Source organism: Pieris rapae, chromosome Z (genome assembly GCF_905147795.1).
Source record: "Pieris rapae chromosome Z, ilPieRapa1.1, whole genome shotgun sequence".
NCBI classification, from domain to species: Eukaryota; Metazoa; Arthropoda; class Insecta; order Lepidoptera; family Pieridae; genus Pieris; species Pieris rapae.
Window position 1 is genome coordinate 578658 of NC_059534.1, and position 16063 is coordinate 594720.

The 16063-nt window shown below is 34.4% G+C and overlaps 2 protein-coding genes across 4 annotated transcripts; one reads left to right on the forward strand and one right to left on the reverse strand.

The window, feature by feature from the left end:
* The first annotated feature begins 422 nt into the window (after positions 1–422).
* Positions 423–2566, forward strand: LOC110993420 (fibrohexamerin-like). The gene is made up of 5 exons (XM_022259681.2): positions 423–530; positions 764–983; positions 1283–1419; positions 2061–2171; positions 2334–2566. Exons 1-5 carry the CDS (start codon positions 485–487, stop codon positions 2468–2470), a joined length of 651 nt encoding a protein of 216 aa, XP_022115373.2. The 5' UTR covers positions 423–484; the 3' UTR covers positions 2471–2566.
* A 1094-nt stretch (positions 2567–3660) lies between these two features.
* On the reverse strand, positions 3661–15997 carry LOC110993422. Of its 3 annotated transcripts, none has more exons than XR_006751178.1 (9): positions 15839–15997; positions 14121–14208; positions 13318–13472; positions 11759–12721; positions 11179–11353; positions 10717–10865; positions 9971–10145; positions 6135–9358; positions 3661–5873 (listed from the first exon to the last, which is right to left on the reverse strand). XR_006751178.1 is itself a non-coding variant. In XM_022259682.2 (9 exons), the coding sequence occupies exons 2-9, from the start codon at positions 14201–14203 to the stop codon at positions 5799–5801; spliced, it is 1800 nt and encodes a 599-aa protein (XP_022115374.2). In that variant the 5' UTR covers positions 14204–14208; positions 15839–15997; the 3' UTR covers positions 3661–5798. The 3 variants fall into 3 exon arrangements, 2 of the variants coding, with proteins under 2 accessions (XP_022115374.2, XP_022115375.2); XM_022259682.2 differs by having other exon boundaries at positions 9334–9358; XM_022259683.2 differs by having other exon boundaries at positions 3661–9358.
* Positions 15998–16063: the final 66 nt, after the last annotated feature.

A 16063-nucleotide genomic window follows, 5' to 3' on the forward strand; every position in this document is an offset into this window, starting at 1 on the left:
CTATCCCGGCTTGTAAAATAAATTAATTTTGTAAAGTATATGTATGCATATGCATCTTTTTAGTTCTGGGCCTCAGGTATCAGCTTCAAAATTGTCAATCTAATAAACCTCCAGTGACGCACGCCATTGTGAGTCCAAGGCACGATTCCTCATGATGTTTTCCTTCGTATGACCGAAGGTGAAATGCGCATTAAAAGTCCATTTTCCCAGGGATGAGCGTCGCATTGAAACCACCAAATGAAAGATAGGTTATATATATTCATTATTTTTGAAGTTACTAATTCTTAATTATTGTTTCGATGCACGCACGAATTGACCAGCTTTAAACAAAGAATTTCTAGAAACAAATATTCATTAATAATTGTTATTGTTCATTTAAACAAAAGCACACGTTTACACAACTGTCCAAACAAAACTTAAATAATAATTAATTTGAAACTAAAAATATCAGTTGGGTTTTTCGTCTCACTGTGGCATCACCATAATGTTGGCAATACTTTTATTCCTGTCTATAACAGCGTGTTTAGCCGGTAAGCAATAATAGGTCCCACTCTCCCTCTTAGCGTAAACACAATATGAAACAGATCAAAAATATGATGCATAAATCCCGAAGAGGTAGGTAGATACCACGTATCTCCAATGACAGTCCTGCAACTGGACTGCAGCTGGACATCCACTTGCAATTCACCATGTACCTATATATACTAGAAAAAATAACTTGTCGGCAATAAATATATATTTATATAAAAATATTTATTTATAGGACCATCAAATATAGTTCGGCCATGCAAGTTTTCGCATACGCAATGTTTGCGAGAAATTTTCCGATTGAACTCAAGATGTAATCCCAATGTCCAAGGTTCAATTCCTACGAAGTACACGATACCAACAGTCGTGTTTCATACCCCATACTTCAATTCAACATATATAGAGAGGAACTTGAAAATTGGAAATCATAATAAATGCCAGATCTCGGAATTTTTGTAAGTATTATCGTGTGTTTCTATACTAATTTTTAATGGTCTTTAGTTTTCTTCAATGTATTTATTGTAGCGACATCTAAGTAAACACTTCGATGACGTCACAACTTAAAACACGCTATCGAAGTATTTCTAATTCCCGCTGTGCATGTTTGAATATATACACTGCGGAATTGCGGAAAGCAGATAAGGGCAAAACTAAAAAGAGAATGGCAAAAGAATTATTATCAAAATCGGTTCACCACTCCACAGGTTACCCCCCTTAAATCCTTCAACCTACTTCATGATAAAATTAATTTCAGCTATAACACTAAAACGGACGTTCTTGTTATCGCAATAGACTGTCCATTCCTTGTATTCGAGTCGACCAGGATACTCCTTCAGCATCATTCCTTGGCTGAAGACACCAGTTTTGAATATTATTATAAGGGGACCTATCGTACGTATATAGACGAATAAACCACTCGTATCACCTTTTAAAAGCAGTTTTTGGTTACCACTAACTAGAACCAGTCAATTGAAGTATTCCGACCAAACTAATACATTAGTATTAGTTTATATATGTACTTAGTTTTTCAAAGACCGTACCGAATAACGGGCACGTACTTGCCAGCCCTCTGGCAATGTGAGCGTCCATGGGCGGTATCAATCTGGTTGCACCAATAGGCGTTTAATTCATTCGCTCGCAAGAAAAACATCGTGAGGAAACCGGCCATAGTAGCAACTGCACGTGTAGAAAGCTCTATCACGAGACTGATAAGTAAGTCTGTGGCAGGAACAGATAATTGCAATATTAATGACACCATGCAATACGATTTGTTCATTTTCATTATATTCACTTAAGATAGTTCGTATTCAGACGCCATACCAGGTGCGACTGTATTCCCAATCACATCGCACCCTACTAGTTTAGTCCTGCGCAGTTTTAACAAATAATTATCTCTATACCTTTATAAATTAACCCCGAACATGTGCCTTAATTAAGACATCATAGAACATTACAATCTTGCCTAAGAGTAATAAGTAATATTAACATAAAATACTAAAAAGGATTATACAAAGGTTTAATAAATATTCTAGCTTTGATTCGTCTAACAATGAACATTCCCAATGCTATCAACATGGACGTCTGCTCAGCGTACACCTTTGCAGATGTGACAGCGCTGCCGATCTTTCAAATCAATCCGAATGGTAAGTGAAGACTTCAAATAAAAATATAGATTTCGCGTTGACGACTTTTTTTCCCTGGGAACAATTACTAATTTATTTATCAATGTATACGAAATTATAGAATATTTTTATAACCAATGTATTATCTTTGCTAAATTTTGGGCCATTTATTGTCATTCACAGATCAAAAAACAGCGAATTTCCTGTCAAGAGATCTGACACTGTTGAATATCTTCGAACGCGAGACGTTTTATGGCAGAGCAAGACAACTCATGTTAAAATATATAAATTCTTATATCTGTGATTTTGGTTGCAAATAATTACCAAAATGATATTTATAATGTTTAATGTGTCTAAATTGTAACAGGATTCTTTGTATGTATTGTTTTTGGTGCAAATATATTTTATATACATTGTTTTTTTTTTAACAGAATTGCCATATTAAATAATGTGGCATGTCCTATAATTAATTCCAACACACAGTATACTCATAATATTCTTAACCTACATATTAATAAGAAAATGATAAAGTGCTATCTTGCGATACTTATTTGTTGAACAAGAAAGCACCACTCTGGGGTCAGCAGATGCCAACATATACCTTTTTTTACACTTGCCATAAACTAATGTAGAATATACTGTTTTCAATAAACATTATACAAATATTCATAACCTACGTAATAATAATTATAATTAAGCATAAATAGAAAATGAAAAAAAAATCGTTTGTGGCAGTTTTTATAATGCTGGCATTTATATTTTTGCGATACTTATTTCTTGAAGGCACCTTAAATCTTTAATTGAGTGTGCACTTGAACACGTCCCAAGACTAGATCAAAATGGCTGGAACATTGATGGAGAGCGGTTGTCGTTGAGCGCGGCGTGGCGAGATTAACGAAACTATTTTGGCTTTGGAGGTCCAAGACTAGTTACTTTCAATAGACACATATTTCAATAAATCCAGAGCTGCTAGACACAGGTAGTACATTTCAAATAAGGTAGCGGGAATATGACATCTGTCAATACTTAGTTAATTATAAACAATTACTTAGATATAAATATTTTAAACTTTATTAAATAAAGTCAGTTGACCCTGCTTCAAACAAAGTGTCTCATTTACCTGAATATGTCTACGACAACCTCCATCACTCTTTACGTTTTTTTTAGGTCTAGGACTAAGATTTCTGTATCTGTTTCAAGATCATTTGTTAACCTAATAGGCTGTCATCAGCTGTGCCTGACAAACACACTCCGTTCCTCACGATGTTTTCCTTTGTACGAGCGAATGTTAAATGCGCACTTAAAAAGTCCATTGATGCACGTGGACGTTCTACGACCCAGAGATGAAAATCGCATGCTGGAGCTACTAGACCCATACTGCTCATGCTAAATCGGACTGAAAAGTAGCAGTAGTTGTGGAGTATTCTGTTTCCCTCGTATTGGGAGACCATATAATCATCTATTTCGGGACACGACAACGAAACAACACTATTTTAAAATTAAAACTTGATTTATTCATATATCTTTATTTGGGAATACAAAATAAATTAATCATATCCTAAGTTATAAAAAAAATCAGCGCCAAATTCTTTTCAAAAGTCCACAGGCTAACAATCAACAATACAACAGATTAATACGTCTTGTTTTGCGACAAATCACAAATTACTACCACAGATAAAACGTTGATTCATAGATTTTGGCGCGAATTTTACAAATATTTAAACTGTGGATATAAATTAAACAATCCGATAAAATCTTTAATTACGCGATAATCATCTTAATTATTCAATACAACGCAAATAATAACATTTTTTATATTAATTATCTATAAGGCGTTCGAGAGGAATGATTTTAAAACTTAATTTAGCGGAACGAAAATCATTAAGGTTAAGCAACACTTGGCGTGGTCATGTAGTTGATGGATACCTGTTATATTGAAATCAATTTTGCAGTCAAAACAACGAGTAACCGATTAATTAGGTTAAGCAAGATACGTCGCTTCAGGAATTTGATGGGTAACCGATACGTCAAATTAACTATAATTGGAATAAGTCATGAATTAATTAAGATATTACAGTAAAATTGTCAAACGTTATACAAAATATAGAAATTAAAATAATATTTTTAGCTCTACGAAGCGCCATTGTATAAAATAGCAAATTTCGCGACAAAACAAGACCGTTATATGAAAAGTAATTTCAATTCAATCGTTTTAATATTCCTGTCTGCCAATGTCCCGTATGTCAAATCGAATTGGATTTTGACATACGGGATCAGATCACACTAAATACCCTTACATCAACACTTGAGACACAGCTCCACCACAATGTGAAACCAGCTGGCCAAATATATTATCCGAACCAATTCGTCTGAAAGGAGATACCAATTCTCAAAAGGCCGGCAGCGCACTTGCGAGGTCTCTGGCAATGAGCCGCCGTCCATGGATTCTCCATCGTATCACTTAACATGAGGTGAGCCTCTTGCCCATTTGCCTGATATTATATAAAAAAGAAGGGTAATCATGATCTTTAAGACGCCGAGACAGTTCCATTCCTTCATCACGAATGACGCTTCGTAGGCTATTCTTATCACAAAAATCTGCCGAAACTGCCTTCGTTATTTTCGAAGAAATCCAAATAGAACAAATTTGGGAAAAGATACCAAGATTTTCACAAATAATTAAACATTCTTAGTGGAAACGTACATTATACTTGGTCAAAAATTATGCCTATTAAATTATTTTGCCAACCACAAACTCGATTAGACAATTGACAAACTCAATCGTTTCATAGTAATCAATTATACCCTAGTCTGTAAAGAAAAGCTTGATAGGTCAGGGCTGGATTTATGTATGTAATGCCCATTGTAAATCATACTCTCGTAATTACCACTTGTCATAATACATTCATCCTGTCACAATCGTCTCAGTTAAATTTCATTTTTGCTACTTAACTTAATTTCACTTTTGTTAAATTTCCTATAAAGGTGGATCAACTTAGCCAATCGTTTTAAATTGTATATTTTGAGCAATTAACAGTCTATATGAGTAAACACAACCTATATTAAATTAAATTATAAAGTAACCATTACCGTAAGCCACACTTGCATGAGTGTGAACCACGCCCACTCCCAATTGGATATATAAAAAACTGCCTTTAACAAAGTACAGCCAGTAAAACATACTACTATATTTTAAGCGTCCTTGAACTGGATTACCAAATTTCTAGATTTAGTTAAACCGGTTTTTAAACTGTAAACTGCAATTAGCAATATTTAAACTCAGAACCTAGACAAGATCAGCTGTTTCTTAAGTTATGATCCCTTTAAAGATATGGAAGAGAAATTCAGCTAAGACAACTTAAACTTTTTAATTCAGAGTTTAGCCAAGATAAGCTATTTTTATCCCTATAGAGAGATCACTCAGATCTATTTACGCTTTATTTATAAAAGCTTGTCAACGCTCGCCACATATATTTGTTTAAGAAAAATAAAATACAGTATTTCATGTGACAAAGGCAAACATAACATACACGAAAAGATTAAAGTGCCTAGCCTGGTTTCATATGTTGGCAAGTCTTTTTTCGTCATGAAAATTCATACAGATCTTAGCACCGAGATTCATGAGAGACAAAGGTGATCCAAAATACCTCAACATTGTCCGCCAACGACCAATCGAAGATACTTGTATATAATAAACATTCTTGATTCACGGTGAGTTTTTATCTGGAAAGGGGGAGAAAAAAAATAAACAAAAAAACTCGTCCATAGGTCACATTAGAGCTGTCATAGAGAATAAAATAGTATGAAGCACGCTCATGTCAAGCCCAAACGTATAGATACTATAAAGTAAAAAAATGAACATTTGACAATTTCACACTAGCAAATCCAACTTCCACAAACAAACCCATTCCTTATCAAATTCACATATATCAGGTCCACAATTTCTATTTTTTTATATAACAGGGCGAACGGAAAGAGGCTCACCTAATCTCAAGTTATACCGCCGCCCATGGACAAGCACATTGCCAGCAGGCTTGTTGCCTTTTAAGAACTGGAGCGCTCTTTTCTTGAAGGGCTTAAAGTGGGGAGCTGGTTCCATATACCACTATTTGCACATCAAAAACTGCCTTGAGTGACGGCCGTCAATACAATATGGTTCTTCTGCCTTCACGCCCGATAGTGAAACCAAGTTGGGGGTTTTAATCTGCCCACGTCTCTATGGTAAATGCTGTAGAAGATGCAGAGACCCCAAATCTCTATACAAGGGCTTAATCCGTGCGGAAAGTGACTGGTAGTGGACGATTCTTAGCTTGTATGTATAGCAAAGTTTAAAAAACGACTTTACACGCAAGTGTTACTTTACATTAACCTTTCTTTTACAATTAGGTTAACTTATGTGAATGTAGTAATGCTTCAATAACAGTGCTAAATGCGGGATATATATAAGGGATATCTCTTACAAAATACTTATATAAACACAAATATAATTTGTTAATGTCTTCATACTGAATTAATAATATACATACATTTATAAATATTTAATTAATCAAAGATAGAAGAGCGGACATTACATTAAATTCGCTTTAATTCGTTCTATGTTTTTATTTAAACGTGAAGAAGCATTAAGACAAAGATATGACACAAACCCAATGCCCGCTCTATATACTTTATATGCATAAATATTGACATTATATGGCATTTCTACATATATATATATATGTTTACGATACGTTGTACCCCATCCGAATATTACTTATATATCAAGGCACCCGACTCCCTTTTGGAAGGAAATGATATCACACCATATTAATAATACTAAAAACGACCTGTAAAATTCAACGTCAAACAATATAACAAAGTTTAAAAAACCCAAACGATCAATGACTCTAGGTATTTGACCTGTAGTTTAAATATGGAAGGTGAATGACCTCCAATAACCTGCCTTTATTGTAGCTATTTATGTTTTCGCTGATTTTTACGATCGTATTGATAAACTAGAATGAGAGCTTTTAGTACATTTTTAAAATTACGATTAACTTAATGTGTCCTATACCCACATAATTTATTATGTTTATTTGTTCGTTGACTTCCACAGGTTTTAAAATATTCTATATTAGTAATACTACTAAGAGGAAAGTTTAAAATTCACTAAAACGTGTAGTTTTATTATTTACCGATTTTGGTGAAGTGTGGTGTCTACGTTGGTTTTAGTGTATTTCATCTCTCCCATTAAAATGTTTCGTTGTCCTAATCTATTAATGGAATCGGTCCCTTGGGGACTTAAATTTCAAAAGCCACTCATAACGAAGCTATTTGCTAACCAGTTTGATTAATTACAGAGACGCAAGGCTATTGTTCTAAATACTATATTGGCACTATTGGATGTTTATTCATTAAGACTAGAGAAACGAAATTTAATATCTATACCAGCATCACTCATGGGGTTGAAACAAGAAAGTATTAGTCATCCAGTGTAAATAATATACTACTATATATATATGCCCTAGAAACCTTGACATTTCACGGGCTTCGGCTTAAATTGAAATATTGTTTACTAGAGGCGTATCAGTTACATAAAAATAAAACAAAAAATAAACCAGTGACTGCAACCTGGGCCTCAGATTTCTGTATCCTTTTCATGATCATGTCAATCTAATAGACAAGTAAGTGATCAGCCTTCTGTGCCTGACACGCCGTCGTGTCGGATCTATGACAATCCGATTTCCTCACGATGTTTTCCTTCGTACGAGCGTTAAATGCATACATGGACAGTCCACTGGTGCACAGGCCGGGATCGAACCTACGACCTGAAGGATGCGTCACTGGAGCCAACAGTTCTCGCTTACTACATAAATAGTTCACTAAAATACTTTCGTTACAAAAACCACAAAAAATAAATTATCTATCCGTTATGTGTTAGTTCCAATATATTATGTTTTCGTTTCGAGTAATACTGACGCTGGTATAAAATATATCCAATTATGTTATATAAAAATACTTTTATACTCATTATATGCTGAAGAAATATATAAGATAAGATTTGTAACATTTTGACTATTTTTCGCTACAATAAATATTCGAGGCAATAAGTAAATGTACCTAAATATAAAGCAATGAGATTCAAATCAATAAATGTTTTCCTTAGCATGAACTATACGTGAATCTATCGCTATTTATTTCTTTCATAAGTTTATATTGATTATATTTTTAAACACTTTGTACAGGTCGTGCTAAGGTCACAGATATTCCGAGATTAGATTAAAACTTAGACATATGCTTAAATAAAACTATCACCTTGATTTTCCAAAATATGGGTCGGTTATCTGAGTTTTTAAAAATTGTACCCTTACAAAAATGTCAGAAGTTCACATTTGACATTTAGGACATATTGTACCTACATTATTATTGGACACCATAGGTAAAATTATTGAGAAAATTATGAAGACAGATGTCCATGAACAAGCCTGATTTCAAACAGCGACCATACATATTCATTTCTCTCCATTTTTACGCTGATTATTGTATTAGTTATTGAGTAACTAATTATTTTTGGGTAGAAAATTTGTATAAAGTCCTCTTTTTCTTGAGTAAACCACCCATATTTTGGATGCGTTAAACTGAGATTCTTTACTATCACATTATATATTATAATATATTTTCGTATTCTCGGCATTTGCCACATGTCTCCTACAAATTATTCTGGACATTGCCAATCATATAATCGCAGTTAATAGTTATTTAGTTGAAATGTTACTTTTTTTATACAATATATTATGTAGACATATACATGCCTGCGTATTTATAAACTGTGTCAATTCAATACGCAAAATTGTACTGCTACGAAAATGTCAGGAGTACACATTTGACATTTAATGGCAAATTGTACTGTTTTTACGTATAAGTCATTCTGGACATTTTTGAAAAAGTCAAGAAGCACACATTCGACATTTAATGACAAATTGTACTTTTACGTTGTTTCGTTTTATTCGTTTTTTAGTCGCTTTATTGGACACTTTCGAAAATGTCAAATTGTACTGTTACGAATGCGAAAATGTCAGAAGTTATTCTATAAACTTTTGACGTTTTTACATGAAATGTACATACACTAAAACTAAATAAGCCCTAATGCAATTTTAGGTTGTTTTTTCGTCGGTTGTTTTGGTCTTAGACGTTCTTTTCTTACCTGAGTTAGCCGCAAGCGTTCGCATCTGAAAAAAAATCACAATTATACTAAATTAAGATTTAGGATTATTATTATTACCAGGATAAGAATATTGTAAATACTGTACATTTGTGTGTTGTGAATGAATAATTAATATTCAAACCTAGATATAGATGACATTCAGCAATCTATCACTCCAAATCCCGTATTGTAGTACACCCGTAAAAATCCCATCTCTAAATCTATTTCTTAATTTGTTGTAATTTTAATATTTTCAATAACATAATATTAGTATCCACGAATAGGATTTAATTGTATGATGAATTTAGAAAAAAATATAATCAAAAACATCACCACTCAAAATTTTCGCAATACTATGCCAGGCATTACAACCCTATATGGCATCTGTCAGATTGCACCTGACAGATGGATCTTGATATGCCGGTACATTAAAATATTTTATGGTTATGTGCTAATACCAGCAAAACTAATTGTCAATACATTATTTTGCAGTGTTCGCTTGAGCGGGCGACTGATGCCTGAGGAGATTAAATTCCAATTCTGTGCACCAACGGACTGTACGAAGACATAAAAAAAATCTACGTATATGGCCTTAAAACCAAAAGCAGTCATAGTTAACTCAAAGGTTTGTACTCACCTATCAACATAACCCAAATCTCTCAGCAACATAGCGACCCTCTTCATACGGTACGGCGTGACACGATGGGCCGTCAGCTTCGAATGCACTGCGCAAGCTCCGCCCCCACCATTGTAGGAAAAGCCCGGTTCGTCACGCGGCGTTATACGCGGTGTCGCTCGAAGAGAGCACATGCCTTTAAATTACCAGAGGCTATAGCAATCTTAATTTACAAGAATGGTTGTATATGTAGATGATATAATCTGAATTTCTTCGTATATTCTGCCATAATCGGGTATAAATGTACCAATTTGGATTTAGTCGATGTCCAAAGACTTTGGTAGATTTTTAAATGTATTTGTTAAATGATTAGCAAATTCGCACGCGCAATCATAAATACCTAAACCTTCCTTATGAGTTATTCTAAATTTATAGAAATCCCAGTTTCCTCCGTGCAGCACTTATTTGTTACATATAATTTTGTGTTTCAAAAACTATATAATATGCGCCTGATTTTATACCAAACTAGCATATTTATTGTTATACACAATGGTCTGGTCCAACAACCTTGCCTCATCTGATAAGTGATATCACACTGGCAAGTCGCAAATGCGTTGCCGACCATATAATACGTATTTGTTGTAGTTCAAAAACCTTCATTTGAATATACTTCGTTAACAAAGCCTCATCTGATAACAACTGATACCATACTTATTAGTGGCAAATGCGTTTCCGGCCCTTAAATTTGTATGTACTTTGTTACTTACCCGTGATGAAAATGTCTTCCAAGTGAAAGTAATGTGTTCGCAACGCCGCCTGGTAAAGCGCATGCGCCGTTGGTGTACTTAAAACGTAGCCCGTACCGGATAAATAACGCGGGTAAATCCTCCCGGAATACATATAACGCGGGCTGTACCTGTAAATATTAAAGAATAATCTCTATAACATGCCTGTTAAATAGTCATGTAATACAAAATGGTCACAGATTAGTCAAATCCGACCAAATTATTCCGATATGTCCATGGGCACTTAAACGCCCTTTATACTTATACCCTTTCATATCCATGTCTCCTCCTCTTTAAACGCAAACGGCTCGAGCATTAGAAACTAAGATATCTTTTAAATCTTTATATTTGTAAAATGCTATTACTTCATTAATTTTTTTAGTATGTTCTCCAATTTAGAATTCCAGTTTCAAATTCCCCGCACTAAACACAACCACTCCTTACCATTTGTTACTCGTGTCCAAGACGGGGCGAGCTCCACAAATCAAATCTCCAATTAACAGATATTCCTTCTCTTTTTCTTTTGTTTGGTCGTGAATTTTTGAGCGATTCTGAAGGTTCATCATCAAATTCGGCACATTAATGTACATGTCGTCGTCAGTTTTTAATATATATCGAACTGGAAATATAAAAACAAAGCAATGAAAAGGCGGCTAATAAACACTATATAAAACATTGTGAATGATCAAGGGCGATAGGAAGATAGAGGGTCAAGGAAGGATAGAAAAAGAGACAGCATCAAAACTGGATACAGGAGGAGGCCAAGGGCCGATATATGGGAGAGCCAAGTCAGAAACAGTAAGGTACCAAGATCGTTAAGTCGGGGAGGATAGAGAATAGGTTCTAAGGGCAGATATCGTAGAAAACGTGGTTCTTTACAGATTATCCTTCGTTTTATCTTTACCAATATAATATATTGCGATAGCTATTTTAATGTCATTTAATATTTACCGAAAGCTAAGGAACATCGTCCTACCTAATACATCACAGCTAAAATTTTATTAAATTTAAATTTTTCACTTACCGCTATCGCCACAATTATTTGTCACCCACTTTAGCATCATTATAGATTTCAATGTCAAATTATTGTATGAATCGATAAAACCTTCTTGTATAATATCGCCATATTTATCCACTTCCTCATCAATTTTATCCTGAATCTCGCTACTATTGTCTTTAGCTGGCAACCCCAATAGAAACACAACTTTAAAATTTACATCGGTTTTCGGATAATTCTCTCTGATTTTCGCTATAACATTCTCCAGATCGAAGTTCTCTTCGCCTCGTGGTGGTATTTTCATTATATTTGTGTCATAATCGTAATTGTAATCTATGTCATTTTCTTGTCCGCCTATTTCTTTATTCATATCGAATTCTGGCAACATTTTCTCGTCTGTTGGAATGGTAACGCTTAACGCTTTAGCCAGTTCCGGTAGTATCCGGTTGAAACTGGTTAAATCTCTCTTTCTATGTATTTTCTTCTTTGTTATGGCTACTGTACTCTGTAGTTTTTCTAGATCAACAAAATCTTTATCTTCTAGTGCATCCGTTGCGGTGTCAACGCCTGCTGAATCAGTTTTATCAAATGCCACTTCACCTTTAAGTTCAAAATCTTCAGTGGATTTGTTGCCAACACCTTTCGTGACCCTGACACGTTCTTCTGCCTCCACACCCCGTCTCCGCCGATCCGTGTAATTCATTTCAGCATACAGATCATACGAATAATTATAATTCTTATATTTCTCGTGAACAGCGTGAAATAACTTCGCACTTTCCACAAAGTTTGTCGAATTACCCCAAGTCTCCCGTATCGCGACCCGCCTTTCGAAGTTCGTTGTCGACGAACACACTACGATGAGTAGAAATAGTTTTTCTCGATTTTTCTTTGGGCATATGTATATCGGCTCGTGTATCGTCGTAACATTATTGGGTTGTACATAGATTTTTGTATCACGATTCGTATGTATGGACCAGCCTGCTACCGCAACTGAAATTATACATCATGCTGTTGCTGCACCTTCATCAAATCAGTAAGAGTTCACACCCTGAAATACTTCCAGCTGCCGCAACCTGACTCTTGACTTTGGCAAGACCGATTTTAACAAATTCACAAGAACATCTCACATTATGAAAAAGCTTTAAAGTCTGAATTTGCTGTAATGCATTTAAATAAATTAAAAAAAAGTATAATGGTCTTCCAGGGAGTAGTAGATGACATGTCCCACCCTACCACACCCTTTACTTAATGAACTATTAGTTAGTTTAATATTGTTTTTTCTATCGCAGTGTCAATTTTCTATTAAAAAAAAATTGAAATTGAAAGATGTTTGATCAATTCTCTAGTGGTAATTTGTTCACATAGTAGTTGCAGGGGATAGCTGCCTCAACCTGGAAGCCCTGATACTCAGAATAAGTGGAATTGAACCTGATTTAGAAGTGAATTTAGAACCAATTCGACCTAGGTTTCCTTGAGAGTACTTAATATCCGGCAACAAGCGTGCTTTCTGGCCATGTCCATGGGCGGTATCAGTTATCTTCCCTACTGCCCTTACCTACCCTATACAGCCCCTGTTCTATACATACCTTTTGGCATCTGATCATTCGCTCTGTTGTACACTGGGATATACATAAAAACGCAAAACAATATCATAGCTGTGCTGAAAAGTGAGAATTTTGCTATAATTGTCACCGGCCATCTTCTATCAGATCTCTCTTTAGCCAGTCGACTTCTTTCATGTCTGGAAAGCAATCCACATTTTAAGCGACTTCAACACTGAATGCTGTTGGAATACGTGCTAAATTTCATGTGCCCTCAATTGATTTTTACCTCTACCCCCACTACTTTACCAAATAGTTCAGTATTCTTTGAGAGCACCTATGCTCCTAAAGCCAATTTGAAGTCGTGCATTCAAATGAAGGAATCTCCTAATCTATCGTAATACCGGCAATAAAGTTCAGGTGTTTGCCTTGCCTATTAACATGAAACATCTCTGTTCCCATAAATAAAATTTTCCATACATGTGAACCGTATTTGCAGAGCAAATGGTAAAAGGGAGATTTTTGCCCAACTTCCCATTTTTATATTTTCAGCCAACTTACATAATCTTCATCATAAATGCGCTGCAATCTACTGGGTCTGGGCCTTTTATTTCTGTAGATAGGTAGGTGATCAGCATTCTGAAGCACGTGGGTTTAATGCCGGTATTACGATGTACATACGAGCGAGTGTGTTAAATGTTAAATGCAGACAATTATATGCCAGGAGTAGGAGCCAGCGTACTAACACCTTAGGGATGAGAGTAGTTGCCTTTGAATCATTAAAGACCGTTGAATTAGAGTGAAAGTGAAATGGCTATTCAGATATTAAAGTTCAATCAAAACCTCACCTGTATAACAGTGGGCTGTCATCACTGTCCCTGCTCGAGAATTGGCAATCATCATCACCCCATTGTGTATCATCGCGGGCCATCAATGCTGGAAAATATATATTTATGAAATTAATTAATCAGTACAAATATTTGAGAAAATTAGGGATAAATCCAATGATTTGTTTTCCCTCCGCAACTCTCAAACAATGAACTTCTCAGCGGAAACACACAGTCCAGTGAGCCTCCCCGACAGCTTTGAGATAATCCTACCACCTCATACCTCTGATCCTACCAGGACACCGTCTTTTACCTTCAGATCTCTTATGTTAATTCCTTATTAATTAGCTTATTATATATTTTAATGTGCGATGATGTCTCAGTGAAGAGACCATTTATAAAACCATTTGCATATATATTTTGACCCTTTCAACCAATTGAGTGGTTCTAAAAGAATATTACAATGCCTGTCCTCTAATGAATTTATGAATGAGTGAATGAATAAACACAAACTTTTATATAAAAAAATATATTTTAAAATAAAACAAGAATCCATTGTACTGCCGGGATTGGAACACAACCTCTGCGTAAAGTTAACAGTGGGCAAATTATTATTTGGGACAATGAAACCTTTCACATTCATATGACTCATAAACCTTGAAAAGACATTGACATTTAGCAAGCATGACATTTATTTTTACTTTGTTAAATTATAGTAATAATTATTTGCAGTAAGTATGACTTCTGCATGTCAAAAAATATATTTAGCATTATATTCATTAATATTTTATGAGAAATAAAACAAGAGTTATTCATGCATTATCCTAAGGCTATATCATAAGGCTTTGGGGTTAAAATTGGGGTGGACTACTTGCATGAACAATGGCCAATGGACAAAGTGGTTAACGAGGTGAAATTGGCCAAGGGAAAGGGATATCAAGCTTAAAGAAGTTGTGGACAAGATTGGGAAAATATGCTCAAAATAGAGAGCTGAAGCCAATTGGACAGGGCCCTAACATCTATAAGAGGCCTTAAAAAGTATTTATAATTATTTCTCCATAAAATTTTAAGTATGTGTTTTGTAAAGATGGATGAATGTTTAAAGAAATAAATGAGGCTTATTTATAATTAATATTTAGTTTGCTTGTAAATCATTAGTATTATTAAAAATTTTTAATGCAGAGAATTGTTGTCAGAGTATTAGCTCCCACCTTCACATTACAATCCTTTAAGCAGTATATTATGTTCTTATACAGTTGTCTAAAAATTGTTAAAATTATACTTTTTTTCCTCATATAAGGAGCATATTGGGTATGAGCAAAGTTTTATGTTTTCATCAAGCTTTTTTTACTTTGAACTGAAATGTTAGTTTAAAGTTTACGTATTGATTTTGATTTTCAAAGATATTATAAGGTCAAACGTTAAATAAATCGTTTGCTACTAAATAAAACAGGCCTAATTAATGAAATATGTTTGTCCAGTTGATATTTACGTAACTAGGGTAAAATTACTAATTAGTTAATAGAGCGTTGAGCGCATTACATGACAACATAAGTAGGAATACATAAGAAGCATCTAAAGTTCTTATTTTTACGTAACTAAGCTGTAAACCAATTTAAGTCTCAAATTAACTAAATACTAATGTTTGATGAATCTTATACACATCGCTTGGTAATTCATGTAAAAAAAAAACATTTATTTTGCGTACATTTCTCAAGTTATTTAAAAGGTTTACTTACTCTGTACAGTTGCCGGACTTTTACAACAAAAACTTCACTTTAATTCATCGGTTCTTAATTATTTATGTTGAAGGTGGACTGTTTATTTAATTAACTTGAATAATCTTTCTGAAACTGAAGAGTGAAGACTGAAGTGTGAAATCGAAAGTTGATCTGAGCCAGCCGTCATGTTTGATTTTGTTATGAATTGTTGACATTTGACAATTAGTGAATTGGTAAAAATGC